Source organism: Lampetra fluviatilis, chromosome 22 (genome assembly GCF_964198595.1).
Source record: "Lampetra fluviatilis chromosome 22, kcLamFluv1.1, whole genome shotgun sequence".
Lineage (NCBI taxonomy): Eukaryota > Metazoa > Chordata > Hyperoartia > Petromyzontiformes > Petromyzontidae > Lampetra > Lampetra fluviatilis.
In genome coordinates, this window is record NC_136296.1 from 12,432,208 (window position 1) to 12,452,482 (window position 20,275).

Sequence of the window (20,275 nt, forward strand, 5' to 3'; positions counted from 1 at the left end):
TTACTCTGAGCAATGTCTAAGACGCAATCGGCCAGCCACTCCCGCTCTGTTTGCAAGACCAAACAGCGAGGCCGTTGGAGTGGTGCTGAAGTCCTTTGTTCAACTTGTCAGAGCACGAAGGTGCGCTGGACTGTAGTGGCCCGGTGGCCCGCAATCATGGCTTGTGATCATCATCATCATCGTCGTCGTTGTCCATGCTCGATCCACTGCTCGGTGAAGGTCTCTGCAAGCGCGCGCCATTCCTCGCGATCTCGCGAAGTGACGATCCACTTAGCCAGGGCCGTTAATGGGGGGGGGGGGGGGGTTGGGCTCCCGATGCCTTCAAACTAAACGGGAAGTATTACTTCGAAGCGCGGGGCCCCCCAAATCGCGGGGCCCGGGGCTGGCGCACCGATGAGCCGTACCCTAGGGACGGCTCATAATTCAGCTCATCCACTGGCTCCACACGAACTGATCTCACCCATCCACTGCAAAGCTCCCCACAGACAAAGATTCCCCGTGGAGACTTTAACAAACTATTATTTTCAAGCCCTGTTAGCGAGCACCTATGAATGCCAGCACAGAACATGAGGGGGTGGGTGGCCTGCACCACGCCCGGACGCCTTTGTCTCCCTGGAGGAGATATTTACACATGGCATCAGGTGCTCATTTGAGGCCGAGTCCACCTAGCGGTGGCCCAGGATTGCTTTAGATATTCGTCACTGGTGTTGACCTCACAGACAAACAGACAAACACACACGCGCATAAATTAATAACAGAGGTAAGGATCCCCACGTAATCCCTTGATGGTACAAACAACGTCGGCTAAAGTTTCGCGTGCGTGCACGCACAAACTTAACTCACACGCTCGCACGGAAAGCAAAACTTCCCGTTGTTGAGTCTCATAAATCGGCAGGCTCCGGGCGAAGTGTACACAGAGGGGCGAGTTGACACGAGGACACGCAAGAGACTCGTGAGAGGCGACATTGACTCCCCCGAAGCTCACCCACACATGAGCTGCAGCCACCGTCAGTCAAACCCACATCCTCCCGCAACCCAGACTGCATGACTCAACAAGATCTTTAACGTCTCCCCACACAGAGCTCGTGATTCTGTTTGTTTTCGCTTCGCCTGTTGCTTGGGCAATCCACGGCTGGATGAGAGGGTCCGTCACCTGCCCACGCCGCGGGGAGCATAGACGTTTGAGCTAGAGTACAGTACAACATTGCATTTTGCTACAATGCCCTCGACTGACGTTTCATATTTTCCGAATTACAAGACGCATCTTCCGCCCTTTCATACTATACTATATTTCAAAAAGAAGTTGTACTGGCTGGAGGGACGGACGGTCACGTTCAAGAGGACGTGTGGGCTGCCAGTTTATTATTAAAGTTAAAGTTAAGGGTGCGTCTTATAATCCGGTAGGTGCGTGCGTGCATGCGCGTCGCCAGATCTGTAAAACTTGACTGTCACGAGACACCAGCTGGGTTCCGCGTGTTACTTTCACGCGGCGCTGATGATCCGTCGACTACGGTAGGCAGGCGACGGCGCGCAGCACGATGGAGTGCGGTCGTGAGCGCAGTAGCCGCCCATCCACTCTCCTCGCAGACTCAACGACGCTTGGCTTATCCGAGATCTCACGCCATCGGGTGGTGCAGTCCGGGTCGAGAGTGCTGGGCGCTCGTAACCGGTCACGGAGATCACTCGCCACTGACATTATCAGCCCGGGGGGACTCGATCTCAGGTGTCAGGGTTCACGGTGCAATGTGATAACCACTGCGGGTTATCTCGCCTCGTTGTTGTTGTTACGGTCCAAAGGCGTGGTGGCCCCCGTCTGTGGTCCAGCGCGCTTTGGAGACAGGGGTCGGCGAATCAACGAAAGATTTACGAAAGTTCCAAAACCCGACGAGCTACGCGCGGGTGTTGGCCAGATGACGGCGGTGGGGTTCGTGGCGAGCCCGTCTGTGCGAACCTCGGCGGGGCATCCACCTGCACGGCTTTGCGAGCGATCCGAATGGACATTCAAGTCTCGAGACGCGACGCCAAATAAGCACGATGGCCTCACCAGCTAGGGGAAGTGTTAGTTTCAAGTTTTCAAGTAATTTTTTTTAGGTATAGCCCTGTGAGCCATACGGCTCTTGAGTCGGGTGCAACCGCAACAAACAAAATATGAACAGAGAACATCTTAAAGCGACGACGCGCAACAGAAACATCCTGGATAAACCAGCGTCTATCCACGTCGTACGTGGGGACCCTCAGGGCACTCCGTTTACAATGGGGCGTCGAGACAAATCCCACCAGCGAGAGTTCGTCTCCATGCAGCAGGAAACCGGAGAGAACCCAGCACACGCAAGCGCGCGACACTCAAATCTGCGCACAGACCGATTCGATCGGCTTGCAGCGCTGCCCGTCTCACCGCTGCTATCACCTCGCACCACCGCGCCTGTTTGGAGTTGAACGTGCGTCTTTACGTGACCCACCAACCCTCGCCTCCAGAAGCGCCGGATCGCAGGGTGCCCTGGGTCACGCCCGCGATGCCCGACTCGCCGCGCACGTGGTCAGAGTTCGTTCCCTGGCCACTCTCGAGCGAGTGCGTCGGTCTTCCCTCTGTGCCCTCACGACCCGAGCCGTTCCGGGAGGGGAGACCGAGGTCACGTTCCCATTAACACGATTCTAGCACCAGGAGGCCTCACTTCAGCCGCCTCTGTGCCCTGGTCGGCAAACGCGCCAAATAATTCCCGAACCCGGCACACCACATCCAACATACCTCTCGCTACGGCTGTGTCTACTACCTGTCACCCCCCACATACTCCAATATGTATGTATCGATATCTATACACGTATCTATTTAGATCTACCCAGCGACCCAGCAAATATTTAGTGAGACATGAAGCTCTGGGTCTCATGGTTTCCGCTGCTGCCCTCCAGATGAACACGGCCCGAGTTTTGTTGTTTGTTGTTGTTGTTGTTTTTGAGTGGGCGGTCGAGAGCCGGGGGGGGGGGGCAGCGCGACGCGGTCACGCGACGTGGAAGGGGCGATGGGAAGAGCGACCCCCCCCCCGCACGTGGCTCAAGGGGAAGTTGCGATGAGATACACATCCTCGCCGTCACTGCCGATGACAACGCAACTCAACACGATCCGTCACCTACACTGCGGCCATCAAAGGACGTTTCGGCCGATGGCCCTTCTTCGGGGCACAACTGGATAGGTTCAAGAAGAGATTAGCGTGGATTCGTGAGATTTGGAGACGGGCACTCGTTTACACCACGGGGCCTGGTGACAATTTCATTAAAAAAAATATCTTTTCCGAGTACCACATTAAATAAAATAGGTATATAGTTACAATTTAAGCAGCTACTTAGTAACAGACCGAAACGCTTAACTAATCAAAAAGTATTTCTAATCAAACCAACTTATACTTAAAGTAGCATTTTATCACGGTTGCTGGCACATCGGATTACTGGTTAAGAGTAACACAAGTTTTTTTTTTGCCAGGCGAATACATAATTAGGGATGCGTTCGTGGGTCCAATTATCATGTCCATAGGACGTGAGCGCGTGGCGCTAAGTGGAGCGACTTCCCGAGCTTCTCGCGTTCCCAGGGACGTCCTCAGACGCCCCCCCCCACGCCCTTCCTCCTGTAATTCTCTTCAGAAACATCCGATATGTCAATGTTTATATTTTCGCCGTGAATGGGGAAGGCCGCGTGATGAATTCGTTCCCCGGGCCATGCGCCCACGTGCAAATGAACACAAAGGAGCAGTCACGAGCTCGTTCGTCCACGTTCACTCATGGAGGGGGGGGGGGCAAAAAAAGTATCCGATCGCGATGCGCTCCTGTAAACAATGCACAGACCCAACGTGCACACACACGCGTGCACGTAGTCTCAACAAGGGGGCAATGTGCCTGCTAGGGACGGCCACATTTCATACCCACAAGTCCCGGACTCAGCAGTTCTGGGGTGGCGAGCCCACGCGCCGGGTTTGCCCATTAAAGGCAGTCGACCTTGGGAGTAGCAGCACAAGCTCGGCTTCGATGGCCCCCCCCTTTTTTCTTCAAGAGGAAAGTTTGTGCGTGTGAACAGAATCCAGGAACGCCGCCCAACGTACGTACTGCGCTACCACCCCTCGTGTGCAATCGCGTAAACAGAAACTCGGCACAAGAGTGGGACGACGTGCACTCAAGGCCCGGCCACCCACGTCAACCCCCCCCCCCCCGCATGGCGATGTCGTGCGCACGTCACACCACACGCACCGTTCAAGGCGCAGTCGACCCGTGCCTTGAGATGACGTGGCCGGTGCTAAATTGGGCAACGTTGGAACGGTCACACTTGGACTCCTTGCGCTGGTTGAAACCATGAAATCGGTCACGCTTTCAATTATGTATGCACTGGTCTGGCCAAGGCTAACGGTTTTTGTTCACGAAAAAGCACGTTTTTGGCTGCCACGAGTTCCCATCACCTTTGAACTTTACCTGGTCTCAACCTCGGGCCACACGTTCTTGGTCGATGGCAGAGCCATACACTTGTGTACAAACTCCAAAGATCAACCCCCACCCCTCCCCCCACTGTAGCTTTGTGTGGGGACAAGTGCTGCTAGGGCACTTGTCAACACGGCATGCAAGATGCCACCAGCATCACAGCCAGCTTTCGCCTCCCCCAGTGCCAATTTCACACACCCCAGCACGTACTCATTTAAAAGGCCCAGTCAACCCAAGGCAAGCCCAGGAACGTGACAATGTCACCAATGTCCAGAAGACAGGAATTACTCGGCCAAAAACGGTGTCACAGGAACAAGTGCAATTTGTGCTCCACCTTGCTCTCCACACACCGAGTCACGGACACACTGGAGAGGAGTTTGGCAGCGGAAAGTTTTATTGAACAGAGCAGGCGGGTGAATAATTATTCATTTCAAACCGTGTGGCAACGGGTCTCTTTGGTAATAAACCACGATATGGGCCACCCAACGCCAAAAGAGCAATTGGGACTGGCAAAATCACACCGCAAGTTCGCTCGGTGGGAAAAAGTGAATTTTAAACCGTTTGCTCATCATTGTCGATTTAAGCAGCAGTGTGGGAGGAGGAAATCGTTTTTAACGGAACAAGTCGCGCAAGGGGGCAGGAAGTGGCTTCCGGGTTCACAGGGAACACCCCCCTCCTTCACGCCGCCTTCTCGTACGTCCTCACGCAGACCACGTCGTCCATGGTGCACGTCTGCAACGACACGGGGGAGACGCATTAACCACACGCACGGGATAGCGACGGACGCGGCCCACACGCATCCCCCCCAACTGCAGAGGCATCTCCGGATGTCAAGCCCAGCAGGCTGGATCGTGGACCGCAACAAGAGCTAAGGATGTGGGTTGCAAGGGGGGGGGGGGTCAAGTGCGGTAATAGATTCTAAAGTCCATCCGTGTGGCGCTTTATAATGTAATCTCCCCCCCACCAACCATCCTCCTCATACATGCCTCTTATCTTTAAAAAAACATTTAAATGAACATCTTGTATTATTTAGGAGATACAAAAAGCAACCAACCTTGACCATATAGAATTGGAAGGGGAGGGGGGGGGTTAACAGTTTCTGCAACCTATGCACATGCACGCAATTGCAAAGGCTGCACCTTTACCAACACACGGTGCACCGCCGAGTAGCTTCGACGGCGTTGCGTGCAGACGCTGCCCTCCGCACGTAGCGGACGCTGGGCACACGTTGACGACTATTTACGGAGCGCATTAGGTTACCCTTGGCACGAGAAGCGCCGCTAACCGGAGTTTCGTTTCAGAGTTGCGGCAGGCGGCAGGGCAGCCAGGAGCCCAGGTGGGCCCCAAGTCGCAGTGAAGAGTTTGAAATTCAAAGCCGCAGCCAGGTGGGATTTGGGGCCGGCCAGGTCCGTCTGAGTGGCGGTTCGACTCCAACACCCAGGTTCACTGCCAATATTGGAGAGCCATAATTGAAAATCGGGAAAGCCAGTCCCACATGATTCGACAGTCTGGATTGTAGCAATGATGCTTAAAATAGTGCCAATTCCTAGCCAGTTGGATGCATTTGTCTGCAAGAATTGGTCAGTTTACTGGCAAGCCAAAACAAGAAAACACATGACAATGTAGTTTGGCAGTGATGGGCCTTTAAAGCCACAAACATAGCCAAGTACATGGTGGGTGAAAATCAATTATGAATTGGCAACGCTGGAAAATATTTTAAATCCAGTATACCACTCAAATGGATATTTAAGTGTGTCACTTACACCAGTTCTAAGCAGAGATTCCAGCAAAACATTCGATAATTTAAGAGCCTGGCTGTACTCCCGTGTAGTCCCCATCCTGGGCTCTCACACGAGCCTCAAGCTTGCCGAATGAGAGAAAAAGGTTATAATGGTCTCAACGACGTCGGCGCCGAAACTCTATAGGGTTGTGACGACACCGCAGTGACGATCACGTTAGGCAACGCACGTGTCTAAGCCCGTGTACTTGGCAAGCCCAGAGTTCCCATCCCCCTCCCATGGACGAGGGGGCCCTTACCACGACGAGTTTGCCATCCACCACCTCCCGCACGAGGGTCGTCTGCTTGCCATCCCACTTCTGCAGCTGCACCAGCTTCTTCCCGTCCACCGTCAGCGTGGTCTGTGCACGGCGCGCGAGGGCACATGCCACCACGCGGTTAGCGGTCAATACCAAAAACTACAGCAGTGGCCATAGTAAAAAAAAAATAAGGTGTAAGGTCGCATAAATATAAAACATGGTCGTTAACCCACCACCCGACATAGCCAATTATAGGAAGGCTTGGTCACGTAAACAGTGTCAATTAGTTACGACTTCAGCACATCAGTGCGCTAATATTGGTAACGAAAGCATACGTGTTAAACCTCCAGCAGTGGATTTAACACTCAGCCGCAGCGCCCCCCTCCCTCCACCCCCCCAGTCAGCCACCCACTCCGGTAAACCACCACACCACATGAAGCAATGGCACACAACGCAAGGTCAACAACAAGCGCCAACACACCTCAAGAGCCAGCCGGGTTTGGTGGCTTACAAAGGCTGCATGGTGGGCGTGCAGTAAAAATGGGGTTTAAAGCCATCCATGCCGATAAAAAAAGAAATGCAACCATGGGAGATGTTACACCAGGTCATCCCAGTTACGCCCCTCCAATTTTTTTTTTAAATAAATAAATTGGGCAAATGTGACGACATTAGAGGGCACTTCTAGGAGTGGTCTCAATAGTCAATAAGGATGTTCTGGATGATTACCAAAAATCAATTCGGGCTTACAAAAGACTTGTGCTTCACTCAGGGTTGGCTGCCAAGAGGCCATAGTTAGCCAACAAAGTCAGAACAAAAATCACCTCCAGGACCAAACATTTGGCAAGAAGAGAAGAAACAGGCGTTTGCCCATTTGCAAACTCCAATTTACCGGGTTCAAGCCCAAAAGTTGGGCAACTTGTCCACTTTGATTTATATAGCGCCAAAGGCACGCCACTTTACAACTAATGTAAACAGTGTGCATAAGATAATTAAATAGAGTAATAAAGGTGTAGTTATGGTGATGACAGGTGGGAGTGGTTGGAGAGAGATTGGGATAGGCCTGGTCGTAGCTGGGGGGCAGGGATTAGCAAGAGAGGTTTTTTAACGGAGGCATGGAATCATGTTTCAGTGCGGTTATTATCCAATAGTCATACTCCATGTGTTTTTTTTACATTAAAGTCGTCTTCGCATTAGATCTTTGAGTGTTATATTCTCCACTATGCGACAGCCAGGGCTCCTGCGTAACCACCAGACGGTGGGGTGGGAGCGCGAGAGATGTTAGAGCCACCACGGCCCCATCCGCGATAAACCGAGGCAGAGTGGCTTTAGTGTCGGAGTCGCTCAAGGAAGCTCGGAATTTTTTTTTTTAAGCTCAAAACGTGTCCAGGCACCGTAGCTGGAACAGCCGCCAAATTCAGCCTCTGGGAGGATGCGGAATGATTACAGGAGTCACTCACGGAGGGGGGGGGGGTAGCAATTGCCACGTCATCTCCCACCCACCCACCTTTCTGAAAATGGTTCACAGGTTTATTCCTAAAATTGTGTTGTCAATACTGACAACATTTTAGGAGAAAGTTCTCGTAGAGCAGTGCAACACATTGGCGTGTTAGATAGCGGCCCAAAGCAACAGAGAGAGAGCTACCACGGACATCACATCCATCGAAGCGACCTTGGCCCACCCCGTCAAAGGGGCAACGCTTTCCCACCCGCACTGCGAGCGCCACGTGAAAGGTCACCGCGATGTACAAACCGTCTCAAGAGCTGCAACGAGTGCAACCGCAAACTTGTAGGGGTGGGTCTCTCGTGCGTGTGCAGTCATTTGGTGACGGGCTGAGACTCAACGCGCCGCACTTACGCACCGGTATTAAAAAAAACGGGCGGCCAACACCGGGATTCAAACACTTGTTCTTGAGGTGGCAGGTGACCAGAGCCACCCAGCACCACCACGCAATCCTCCCGGCTTCCCCACTACCCTCCCCTGCTCCTCCTCACCTTGCACTTCCTGTCGTCCGCGGTGACCTCGTCGAACTCCTCTCCCAGCTTGCCCGTGATCTTGGTGTTCTTGAAGGTGCTGTGCGACTCCACAGTCACCTTGTCCCCGTCGATGCTGATGACGGCCGTGGGCTTGGTCACGCCACCGATCTTCCTGGTGGCGAAGCTCACGTCTGGAGAGGGGGTGGGTGGGGAGGGGGAGCGATGGTTAGCAAATACGTATAAAGAGTTAAAGGTGCAGCCCCGCAATTACGCTCGCACCACTGCTGGGAGACTGGCCACTACGAGGAAGATCTGAAGTTCGCTTGATGGAGGGCAGCTTTGGCAAGTCGTAGTATCGTCAGCAGACAGGAAAGTTCTGGAATCCCTTCGCAAGCTTTACGGCAGTCTCTGGATTACGAAGACGCTCCGGAAAAAGCACAAACCCCAGACCTGATTCTCGGTGTCCCTAAAGTTATGCATACATACCAAACTAAAGTACTTTATCCGGGTCGATGACCCGGATGTAGTAGGTTTAGCACCCGGCACACCACATCCAGTAGATTCCCTACCATGGGCATCTCTGCCAGCCTTACCGACGATGCTGGCGAATATTTCGTGATAAATTAAAGTACTGCTCTATATTAAAAAAAAAGTCGACAGTTTGACAGTCTAGAACTTTTAAAAAAAGTGCCATCGTGATCTGGGAGGGGGTCACGAGAGTGTCCCCCCCCCTCACCCGGCACACATCCAGTGGATGCCTCCCAATAGCTGTGGCTGCCAAGGTCACACGCGCCACCTACAACAATCAGGTCATCGGCGAACCGAGGGGAAATAAAACTCTGCGAGAAACCCAAGCCAAGCGTGGCCGGTTGCAGTTTCCACCAGTCTACACACGAGGAATTCTGTTCTCGGAAAGAAAAAAAAATCGCATTGGGCCGTGACTTCGACTTTCACTAATGACGAAAGTCAAAACGTGGCAGTTGCGCTTAAGGGTGGCGACCTTGGGTGCTAAAATAAGCGTGACAACAGCGTGGCGGGTGCGCTCGAGTGGACCCTTCCCAGGGCTCTCGAACGGTCACAATTAAATAAATAAATGAGAGTCCTCATGTGAAGGACTCGTGAAGCCGTCTCGGTACAACGGGAGGGGGGGGGGCGCCTGGGAAGCGCACGCACAGCAGAGGCAACGGGCCAAGGCAGAACGAGGAGATTACAGAAGATATATCGATAGGGTGGGGGGGGGGAAGAATGCGGATCGCTTGAACAGAGTGAAAGGACGGAAGGAATCCACAACGCGCGGACCGACAGACGTGGACGGACCCACGGCCAGCGCGTTCTTCAGGTGCAAGGCCCGCGGGCCAATTGCGGCCCCTGGTGGCCCCGAGTGCGGCGCGCGACAAACGCGCAACAAACGTGAAGACCCCCAGCGTGCCGTCAAACCCCAACGGTGTCAAGGCGTGTGGTGGCCTCGCACAGGACGTCTCATCGGCGAACGTGCTCTCCACCCCCCCGACCACCACCTCCACTCTGTAAATGTGTGAAGAACACCGATCTCGATATCGCGGACAGACGAGACACGGCAGCTGTGAACGCATACAATAATACCTGGGGAAGAGACAGACGCCGAAGGCACACGGAGATCGGTACAGAGACACGAGCGGGGGGGGGGGCTGGATCTACACGGAGACGGGCAGCCCCTAAGGGGAGACACCGCAACGCAGAATCCGAGACACGCAGCGACAGCCGCATGGCTGAAGCCAGACGGGGAGAGCGGGTGGGTGGGGGCTCACGCGTGGATGCCGCCGCAGCCGCCCACGTGTTGAGCTTCGTGCGCGTGTCCGCGCCTTACCGAGCTTCTTCATGTACTCGTCGAAGTTCTTGCTGTCCTTGAGATCCCACGTGCCGACCAGAGCAGCGTCCGCCATTCTGACTTGAGCGAGTCGATCGGTGTGTGAGCGGGAGGAATGAATACGCGACAGCAGAGAGCACTAAAGAGACGCTGGGCTAAGCGTGGCGCGCACGCGGGTTTATATAGGGCGGAGCGGTCCCCCCTCCCCCACCTCTCCCTCCCTCCACCCCCCACCTCCACCCCCACCTCCACCCCCACCTCTCCCCCCCCAATCCCGCTCCCACCCACGGGTCGTGCCCCGCCCCCCTATCCCTCTCCATCTCCCATGCCACGTGCTCCGATCCCTTGGCACGGAACGATTTGACTGCTCACAGCCAGCGCCAGCCACTCCCGCGCATCTAAGGAATTCTAAATGGCTTGGACGGCTTGGAGCCAAGATATCGATTTGATGAATCAACAGTTTTGTCGTCGCATGGTTTGTGGATTCAGTCTGATGGGTGCACCACTGTCCGCATCGTTTGCTCAGTCTCGATGTGTCCGTGTCTCATTGGCGCTGTCTGTCTCGTTCCTTGTCGTTCGTCTCGTTCCTTCCAATTTGCCTGAGGGTCAAACCTTAAAAGAATTCGCGTGAAAGGTAATTCACCGATTGTGCGCGCGCATGAATCGACGCACGATCCATCAATGCGTAAGGATCGATGTTTAATCAATCATCGACGCGCCACCGCTCCCTCCACCTTCCTCATCGGGGCACCACCACCACCTGCAGCTGCCATTGATGACGACGGTGATCAGTGCCACGTGCAGCCACGCAGACGGAGTGGATTGGGAGTGAAGGGAACGCGCACACAAAATGTCTTCGTCAGCATCGCCCACCAGTGCCGGATGAAGCGAGTGCGGGGCCTGTAGCAAATGTTCTAAAAAAATAACACGTAAAGATTAAATATTAAAATACAAATGTTGAACTTGCACAGTAAAGTAATTGATTTTTTAAATTTGCTATACAGCCAGATAATACGACAATTCGCTAACCTTAATCACCCAGTCGTTCATAAAAGTTGAAGGCGGTATAGTACTATAGTAATAGAGCAAGTGCAGAATCACTGAACCGGTATTGATAGCTTGAAAACATTTAGCTTTGGACGCCCTTGAAAGTGCTGGGCCCGTAGCTACACATGGAGCTACATAAGTAGCTACTTAAGTAGCTACTTATGTAGCTGCATTTGTAGCTACTTGTGCTACGCGGATGATCCGGCACTGTCACCACCACCGCAGCGGCTGCGCCTCCTCGGCTCACGCCGAGATTTGGTGGCTCGACTCTTCAAACCCCGCCCCGCCGTCAATCGGTGAATGAGTCAAACTTTAGTTTGACGTTCCGATATCGCCCTCGGTCACGTCGCCCTCGATGGCATTACAGCAACGTGGACTGGACGTGGCAGTGCAGCAAGTGGGTTGTGGTTTTTTTCTTCACGCCACTCCTCGCGGGAGGACCTCGCGCTAGAGGGAGCTCTGGAGTAGCTCCACGAGATCGTATTTGGCCTACTATTCCACGCTGGTCAAATGTCTTGGAAGGTGGTGAGGTGGTGGGTGGGGGGGGGTCCCATACTTGACCTCACCACTCGCGATCTGCCGATCGAATACATTGTGGTGGTGGTGATGGTGGTGGTGTTGATGGTGATGGTGGTGATGGTGGTGGTGGTGGTGATGGTGGTGATGGTGGTGGTGATGGTGGTGATGGTGGTGGTGGTGGTGATGGTGGTGATGGTGGTGGTGATGGTGGTGATGGTGGTGATGGTGGTGATGGTGGTGGTGTTGATGGTGATGGTGGTGATGGTGGTGGTGGTGGTGATGGTGGTGATGGTGGTGGTGATGGTGGTGGTGATGGTGGTGGTGATGGTGGTGATGGTGGTGGTGGTGATGGTGGTGGTGATGGTGGTGGTGATGGTGGTGATGATGGTGGTGGTGGTGATGGTAGTGGTGGTGATGGTGGTGGTGATGGTGGTGATGGTGGTGGTGATGGCGGTGATGGTGGTGGTGGTGATGGTGGTGGTGGTGATCGTAGTGGTGGTGGTGATCGTAGTGGTGGTGGTGATGATGGTGGTGGTGATGGTGGTGGTGATGGTAGTGATGGTGGTGATGGTGGTGGTGGTGGTGGTGATGGTGGTGATGGTGGTGGTGATGGTAGTGATGGTGGTGGTGGTGATGGTGGTGGTGATGATGGTGGTGGTGATGGTGGTGATGGTGGTGGTGATGGTAGTGATGGTGGTGATGGTGGTGGTGGTGGTGATGGTGGTGGTGGTGATGGTGGTGATGGTGGTGGTGATCGTAGTGGTGGAGGTGATCGTTGTGGTGGTGGTGATCGTAGTGGTGGTGGTCATGATGGTGGTGGTGATGATGGTGGTGGTGATGGTGGTGGTGGTGGTGGTGGTGGTGATGGTGGTGATGGTGGTGGTGGTGGTGATGGTAGTGATGGTGGTGGTGGTGATGGTGGTGGTTGTGGTGATGGTGGTGGTGATGGTGGTGATGATGGTGGTGGTGGTGGTGATGGTGGTGATGATGGTGGTGGTGGTGATGGTAGTGGTGGTGATGGTGGTGGTGATGGTGGTGGTGATGGTGGTGGTGATGGCGGTGATGGTGGTGGTGGTGATGGTGGTGGTGGTGATCGTAGTGGTGGTGGTGATCGTAGTGGTGGTGGTGATGATGGTGGTGGTGATGGTGGTGGTGATGGTGGTGGTGATGGTGGTGGTGATGGTGGTGATGGTGGTGGTGATGGTTGTGATGATGGTGGTGGTGATGGTGGTGATGATGATGGTGGTGGCGATGGTGGTGGTGAGGCCCATTTAATTCTGCCGAGGTTTTAATGAACCTCCCCATCGTTGCAGCTGCCGCGCCGGCCCGAAATCGAAGCGTCGGCTTCTGCAGTGCGCTGCTCACCCTCGCACACCGACAGCAGCAGCAGCATTCCGTGCATGCATGTGGCACTCATCTCAGATGGGGTGGGGACATAATCACGTTCACATGGGCACGGTGTATTTCACTCTGACGGGTTGCACCACCACCACCACCACCACAGAGATCTCTCTCCGACCGCACGTGGCCTCACCCGTCACGAGTGGGGGGACAGCTGTCGACCACCCCGCCGGTGGAGGCGCGCGCTGCAGTGCCACAGTCGCTTCGTGTTGTACTGCACTTCTGTGCTGTCACCTCCTCTGTGCCCGGCCGCCTTCAAGCAACAACCCGCACGGAGCAGCGTCGTGAAGTATGGCCGGAAAATCGTGGCGTGGGGGAGTTGTGGGGAGCGGTGGTGGAGCGGTTAGCGCGCTGCACTACGAACTTGGCGACCTGGGTTCGATTCCTCGCTCACGGCAAACACCAGTGACGATAATCTGAACCGGTCCTGGGCCTCCCCTAGGTCGACTCAGCCTCAAATGAGTACCTGGTGCATGTGTAAACATCGCCGCTAGGGAGACAAAGGCGGTCGGGCGTGGTGCTGGCCACCCACCCCCTCGTGTGCCGTGCCGGCCTTCATGGGTGCTCGCCAACAGCACTTGCACGTGGTATTCACGTTGGCACGCGTGATTGTAATCACAGGCGTTCTCTCACACGGTTACAATAAAAGACCCGGGTGCGTGTCTCATTGATCATTAAACACGTGGAGATTAAAGCGCCCTCTGACTCTCGCGATGCGCGCGAGAATGTGTTACTATCTTCTTGGTTCTTTCGGTAAAGTCACGTAGAATGGAAATAATAAAATAATAAAAAGAAAACATAATAAAAGAATTCTCACGACGTTTCGGCCACAACGCAAGCAGCCGTCCTCAGGTGGAGAACAGGTCTTCTCGACAGAAAGAACCAAGAAGATGAATCCCTGCAGTCACGAAACCTTTAAATCGAAATTTAATGTGTTACTACTCCCGTAAATAATACAAATCATACGATGACAACATTCGCGAGTGAACATCACTAAACACACACAAAACGGACAGACTTCACAACGAGGCAGAACTTTCTGTCCGTCGTGGTATTGTGGTTTAGGATAAGAGAGTGAGTCAACATTTCGAGCCAGTCTCGTCTCAGTCTGCGGGTCTCGTTGAATTAATCGACGAAAGCACTCGCACATTTAGCAGTGTCGGATTAAGCTCATGCGGGGCCTGTAGCATATGTTATAAAGGGGCCCTAAAAACACACTTAAATATAAAAAAAAACTAATTTTTTACTTTCATAGTAAAGTAATTGTATATTTTTATTTGCTATACAGCCAGATAATACGACAGATCGCTGACTTTTAACACCCAGTCGTTCATAAAAGTTGAAGGCGGTATAGTACTATAGTAATATAGCAAGTGCAGAATCACTGAACCGGAATTGATAGCTTGAAAGCATTTAGCGCGGGGATAATCCGGCACTGACATTTAGTCATGGGCCGAGTTTGGGGAGGAGTTGGTGGGGGCACGGGGGGAGGCAATGCCCCGCCCCCCATCCAAACTGGACACCTTTATTAATTTATTTTCAGTAGTATACAATTAAGATGAAAAATACATTAGGGGCCGTCCATAAATGACGTCACGCACCTAGGGGGGGGGTTGAGAAATGTGACGTCACATCAAAATGCGCAACTTTAAATAAATATAGACAACACGTTCTACTTAATTTAATAGACTTTTATAAAAATATTTTCTCCTACAACATCAGAGTGCAGCGCCACATTAAATATGCACTACAATGACAATAGTTTAAAGCGATTTGAAGCATGTTTTATATATATATTTGGTGGGGTGGGCAGATATTTGTGACGTCATATTTGGCGGGGGGTGGGTCTGACTTTTTGTGACGTCGTGTGACGAAGGAAGGGGGGGTCAAACATCTTCCAAAATCGCGTGACGTCATTTATGGACGGCCCCATAAATATTTTTTTATTTTACCAGGTCAAGGCCCCACTGACCTAAATAGCTCTTTTTTTTTTCAGAAACGACCTGGCGATCACAAATGATAGCTCAACGAAGTGGCTTACCACCATCGTGTAGCAAGCAGTAGCGTGGCGTTGCTTTTTAATGTGGAGTTGGGAAAACCCGGAGGGACCGGGAGAAAACCCCGCGTAGCAGTGACCACCACGGGGCCGCGGTGGCCGCCAGGTGGCGCTGTCGCCCGTCTCACGGACCCCGGCACGCCGCGAGGGGCGCTCGGTCTCGAAGGGAACGCTTGGACTCCTCGCGCTCCGGGCCCCGTTGCTGATGATGGTCACGCCGGAAACTGGAGTCACGTTTAATAATTTGACTTTTTTTAAAAATGTATAAATTAGTTTTATGTAGGAACGCTGTTTGACGACTTAAGCGATTGTATGGAACCCGATAGCTACTGTTAGGTAACTATTCATATGACCATTTAGAAACTGGTCATCATATATAAAAATAATAATGTGTGATTTTCATCGGGCGCCATGGTATTAAGTTCAATCTTCAACCCTTTCTCTGGTATCTCTGTTTAAGGGCGAGGAAGTGGGGCCATTGGCCGAGACGTCGCCTATAAATGTCTTCTCTTGTCAGGCCACAGTGTCATTGACGATGTGTTGAGTGTTGTCGTTGGCTGTGCTTGTGTAGCATTGGCAAGGCAGCAGCAGCACCACCGCCATCATAACGCCGCGTGATGCACCTCCAAGTGGTCCCAGCGTTGTGTGTTGCTGCACGTGGAACTTCCATCGAGTGAAACGTCGTCCTACGTCGATGTTGAATTCAGCCGTGAACATTCTGAAGCCACCGCTGAGGAGGTTCATCAGTCAGAATGTAATCGGCACATTGGCCACGCGTGATAATCGTGTTGGGTGGTGGGGGGTTCTTGACAACGATGTTGGCATAACATAATTCCCACCACGTGGCCTCACCACAAAAACGAGCACGGATCAAACGAATACCAGTGAGGGGAGGGGAATATCAGCGGCGGCTGTCCTGCGGATGGACAGTTCCTCGTCAAAGGAATGTGGAATTTCCACCGCTTGTCCAAGATGCACCAAAGCACATGGGCGTCCCTGGACGTTCGTTCGAGCATGAACACACACACAGGCAATATCTTACTGCCAAGTTCATCACGTTAACTGTACTGTATTGCCAGGGCTCACGTGTACAGGGTATGTACACACAGGGGTATGTACACGTGCACAACCATTTGCCAATTCACTGGTGGATGAGGGCCCATCCATGCCTTGCGGATTATTTTACCAAACCTAACCACGCTCATCAATGCGGGTTGTGCAGTCGGGGAGCGTAGACGTCGACGCGTAGTGCAGTACAACAATGTATTTGTTGCACGGCCCCCTGCTGACAACCAAGAGCTGCCCCTCTTCTCTCAGGAGCCTTGGTTGGCAGGTGCTCATTTCCCGCTACGGTCCTCATCCATTTGGGGTACAATTCCACGTTCCTATGACAGAGACCAGGACATCAACAGCACAAGCTCTTGCTGGCTTGCTATCAAGTGCAGCAGCCTCGCCGCGTCATTAGGATGACCACGACGACGACGACGACGATGTCGTTGAGGCTACTGACCGGGAAATGAACTCAGGTGCTGGCCACCGTGAGCCCCTGCCGCTCTCTGCTCGCCCAACGGTGATGGTGGTGGTGATGATGGCGATGATGGTCATGATGATGTTGGTGATGATGGTGATGATGGTGGTGATGATGGTGATGATGGTGATGATGGTGGTGGTGGTGATGATGGTGATGATGGTGATGATGGTGGTGGTGATGATGGTGATGATGGTGGTGATGATGATGATGGTGATGATGATGGCGGTGATGATGGTGATGATGATGGTGATGAGGTGCACACGATACCCCCCCCAGCCCCCTACCCCGAGGGGCCTTGCTGCTTTTTGGCAAAAATCTAAAAGCAAAGTGTGGGTCGATAACCGCCTCCTGGGTGACCGCGCAGAGCAGCGCGCGACTCCGCCGTCTCGGAGGCGGGAGGCCGTTTATTCGTGTATTTGTGTATTCGTGTATTCGTTTATTTGTTTATTTGTGTATTTGTGCATTCGTGTATTCGTGTGTTTGTGTATTTGTGCATTTATGTATTCGTGTGTTTATGTATTTGTGTATGCGTGTATTTGTGTATTTACCACTCGGACTGAATATCGCGGCCGAACGATCTCGGAGAGGGGCTGTTCGGTGACGGTGGCGCGGGAATGCGCACGGATTCCGTTTCTGGGCCAAGACAAAGAAGACGACGAAGACGAAGACGACGAAGACGAAGCAGCGGTTTCTCTTCCGCTCCGTCTCCAGCTCGTGTCGCTGACACCGCGCCGACACAGAAAGTTCACCACGAAGCTTTGCGCGAGATAAAGGTCACCCGTGTAGCCTGCGCAGGCCGTGTGGGCAAGTTCATGTTAGCGAGTGCCTGTGAAGGCCGAAACAGCGCACGATGGGGTAGCGTGGCCAACATCACACCCGGCCGCCTTTGTCTCCCCAGTGCTGACGTTTACACACCGCACCGGGTACTCATTTACGGCTGAGTGCACCAAGGGGAGACCCAGGAACGAATTAGGATATCGCTCGCCACCGATGTTCTCCGTAGCCGGGAATCGAACTCAGGTCGTCGGGTTCAGAGAGCAGTGCGCTAACCACCGTGCCACGGCTCCCTCCGTGTTGATTGATTGGTGTTGATTTGACGATGTATATATTACCATTCCCTCTCTGCGCGTTCTCAGGTTTCCCGCCACATGGAACCCACGGGCATTAATGGGATTGGCCAAAGCATCCCAATGTATAGCAGGATCCTCTAGAATAGCGGTGGCGAGATTCAGTGAGTCTTTCCGGGATAAAACAACAAAAGCAATGAGAACGCCCTTTGTTTCACCTGGAAAGCCTCACCGAGCCTCAAGACTCTTCGTCAAGATGGGTGCTGCTACGCGTAGACGTTTGGCCCATTCCATAAGTAAGCAATTGTAAATAACCCACCACCACGCACACATAGTAGGGGATACACTACGCAAAGTCCCGCACAGATTGAACGCGTTCGGGAGGACGTCAACCGACGATTACCATCGCAGGATCGTGACAGGTGGCGGTGGTTTTGGGACTCATTCATGCAGCAGTGGATTGACCGTGGCTGCTGCTGCTGCTTATGATCAGAGCTCCGTGTGTGGTGTGTGTACTGTGGGGTGTGTGTGGTGTGTGTGGTGTGTGTACTGTGGTGTGTGTGGTGTGTGTGGTGTGTGTGGTGTGTGTACTGTGGTGTGTGGTGTGTGTGGTGTGGTGTGTGTGGTGTGGTGTGTGTGGTGTGTGTACTGTGGTGTGTGTGGTGTGTGTGGTGTGTGTGGTGTGGTGTGTGTGGTGTGTGTGGTGTGTGTACTGTGGGGTGTGTGTGTACTGTGGGGTGTGTGGTGTGTGTGGTGTGTGTGGTGTGTGTACTGTGGGGTGTGTGTGTACTGTGGGGTGTGTGGTGTGTGTGGTGTGTGTACTGTGGGGTGTGTGGTGTGTGTGGTGTGTGTGGTGTGTGGTGTGTGGTGTGTGTGGTGTGTGTGGTGTGTGTGGTGTGTGTACTGTGGGGTGTGTGTGTACTGTGGGGTGTGTGGTGTGTGTGGTGTGTGTGGTGTGTGTACTGTGGGGTGTGTGGTGTGGTGTGTGTGGTGTGGTGTGTGTACTGTGGTGTGTGTGGTGTGGTGTGTGTGGTGTGGTGTGTGTGGTGTGGGAGGAGGGTACAATCAGTGCTGAGGTCCACACACAGCCTTTAATTGATGTATTTCTTTCAGATGCCAAATATCACCGTGATGACACACGCATACGACGGATGTTTGCATTGTATTATGTTGTATTATGTTGTGTTATGAGTAACGTTTCGGCCAATAGTCTTTCTGCATGATACGTTAATATTTGTATCATCATCACCATCACTGCATCGTCACTGCTACACCTATCGTTATCACATCGTCATGCAACGATCATCATCACCATTGCTACAGTCACCACCTACACCAGCTTCAGTCGTATAGACACGCAAAGACAAAGACCCCCCAGGTAGCCTTCACAGACTGTTGGGGCAAGTGCTGTAGCCAGCACCTATGAAGGCCGGCACGGGACGCGAGGGGGTGGGTGACCAACACCACGCCCGGTGGCCTTTGTCTTCCCAGTGATGATGTTTACACACCGCACCATTTGAGGTTGAGTCAACCTATCGGAGGCCCGGACCGGTTAAAAAAATTTAGCCATTGTTATTGATCTTTAACGTAAATCAAACTCGAGTCGCCGGGTTAATAGCGCAAGTGCGCTAACCACTGCGCCACCGCTCTCCATAACCATTAATGCACACATGGGTGACATACATACGTATACAATGCGACATACACTCACGGCACATAACACGTACACACACATGCACACACACGTGCACGTGTGTGGCATCACGGGCTGCATTCGGTGCGAATGCGCGGCGATCCCCCCCCCCACTCACCCCGCAGCCCCCCCCCACTCACCCCGCAGCCCCCCCACTCACCCCGCAGCCCCCCCACTCACCCTGCAGCCCCCCCACTCACCCCGCAGCCCCCCCCTCATCCAGCCCCCCACAACGCGAGCCCAGACTGACTCCTCCCACCCTCTCCTCCCGTCTATCGCCCGCCCCGCTCCTTGATCCTCCCCTCCTCGCCCCCTCGATCCCCCCCCTACTCTCCTCCTCTTCACCCTCGTCTCTCTCCTCCCATCTCTTCTCTCATCTCGCCTTACTTCCCTGTGCCCCCACCACCCTCTCTCCTGCCCATCTCCCCCTCCCCTCTGCTCCCTCGGTCTCCTCCCTTCCCCATCCCCTCGTCTCTCCTCACCCCTCCCCCCCTCGTTGCTCTCCCCCTTTCGACTCCTCCGGGACGCGCACTCTCAGCGAGAAAAAAAGAGAAACACACGCGGCTCGGCTTAGTGACGGCACTCGCAGCGAGCGAGAGAGAGAGAGCCAGGCGAGAGCGAGAGAGACGGAACGAGAGACGGGGAA

At 53.5% G+C, this 20,275-nt stretch overlaps 1 protein-coding gene across 1 annotated transcript; it reads right to left on the bottom strand.

Moving 5' to 3' along the window:
* Nucleotides 1–4,834: 4,834 nt before the first annotated feature.
* On the bottom strand, nt 4,835–10,477 carry LOC144938637 (fatty acid-binding protein, heart-like). Its single transcript, XM_078866620.1, has 4 exons — nt 10,316–10,477; nt 8,488–8,660; nt 6,496–6,597; nt 4,835–5,190 (listed from the first exon to the last, which is right to left on the bottom strand). The coding sequence occupies exons 1-4, from the start codon at nt 10,389–10,391 to the stop codon at nt 5,137–5,139; spliced, it is 405 nt and encodes a 134-aa protein (XP_078722746.1). The 5' UTR covers nt 10,392–10,477; the 3' UTR covers nt 4,835–5,136.
* Between the last annotated feature and the right edge of the window lie 9,798 nt (nt 10,478–20,275).

Bases quoted from the DNA above. Each gene is read 5' to 3' on its own strand.
- LOC144938637 (XM_078866620.1), bottom strand. From the start codon at position 10,391: ATGGCGGACGCTGCTCTGGTCGGCACGTGGGATCTCAAGGACAGCAAG. The intron at 8,661-10,315 runs GTAAGGCGCGGA...CCCCCTCTCCAG, and splicing joins CGAGTACATGAAGAAGCTCG to ACGTGAGCTTCGCCACCAGG. The intron at 6,598-8,487 runs GTGAGGAGGAGC...CGCCGTGCACAG, and splicing joins CGGACGACAGGAAGTGCAAG to ACCACGCTGACGGTGGACGG.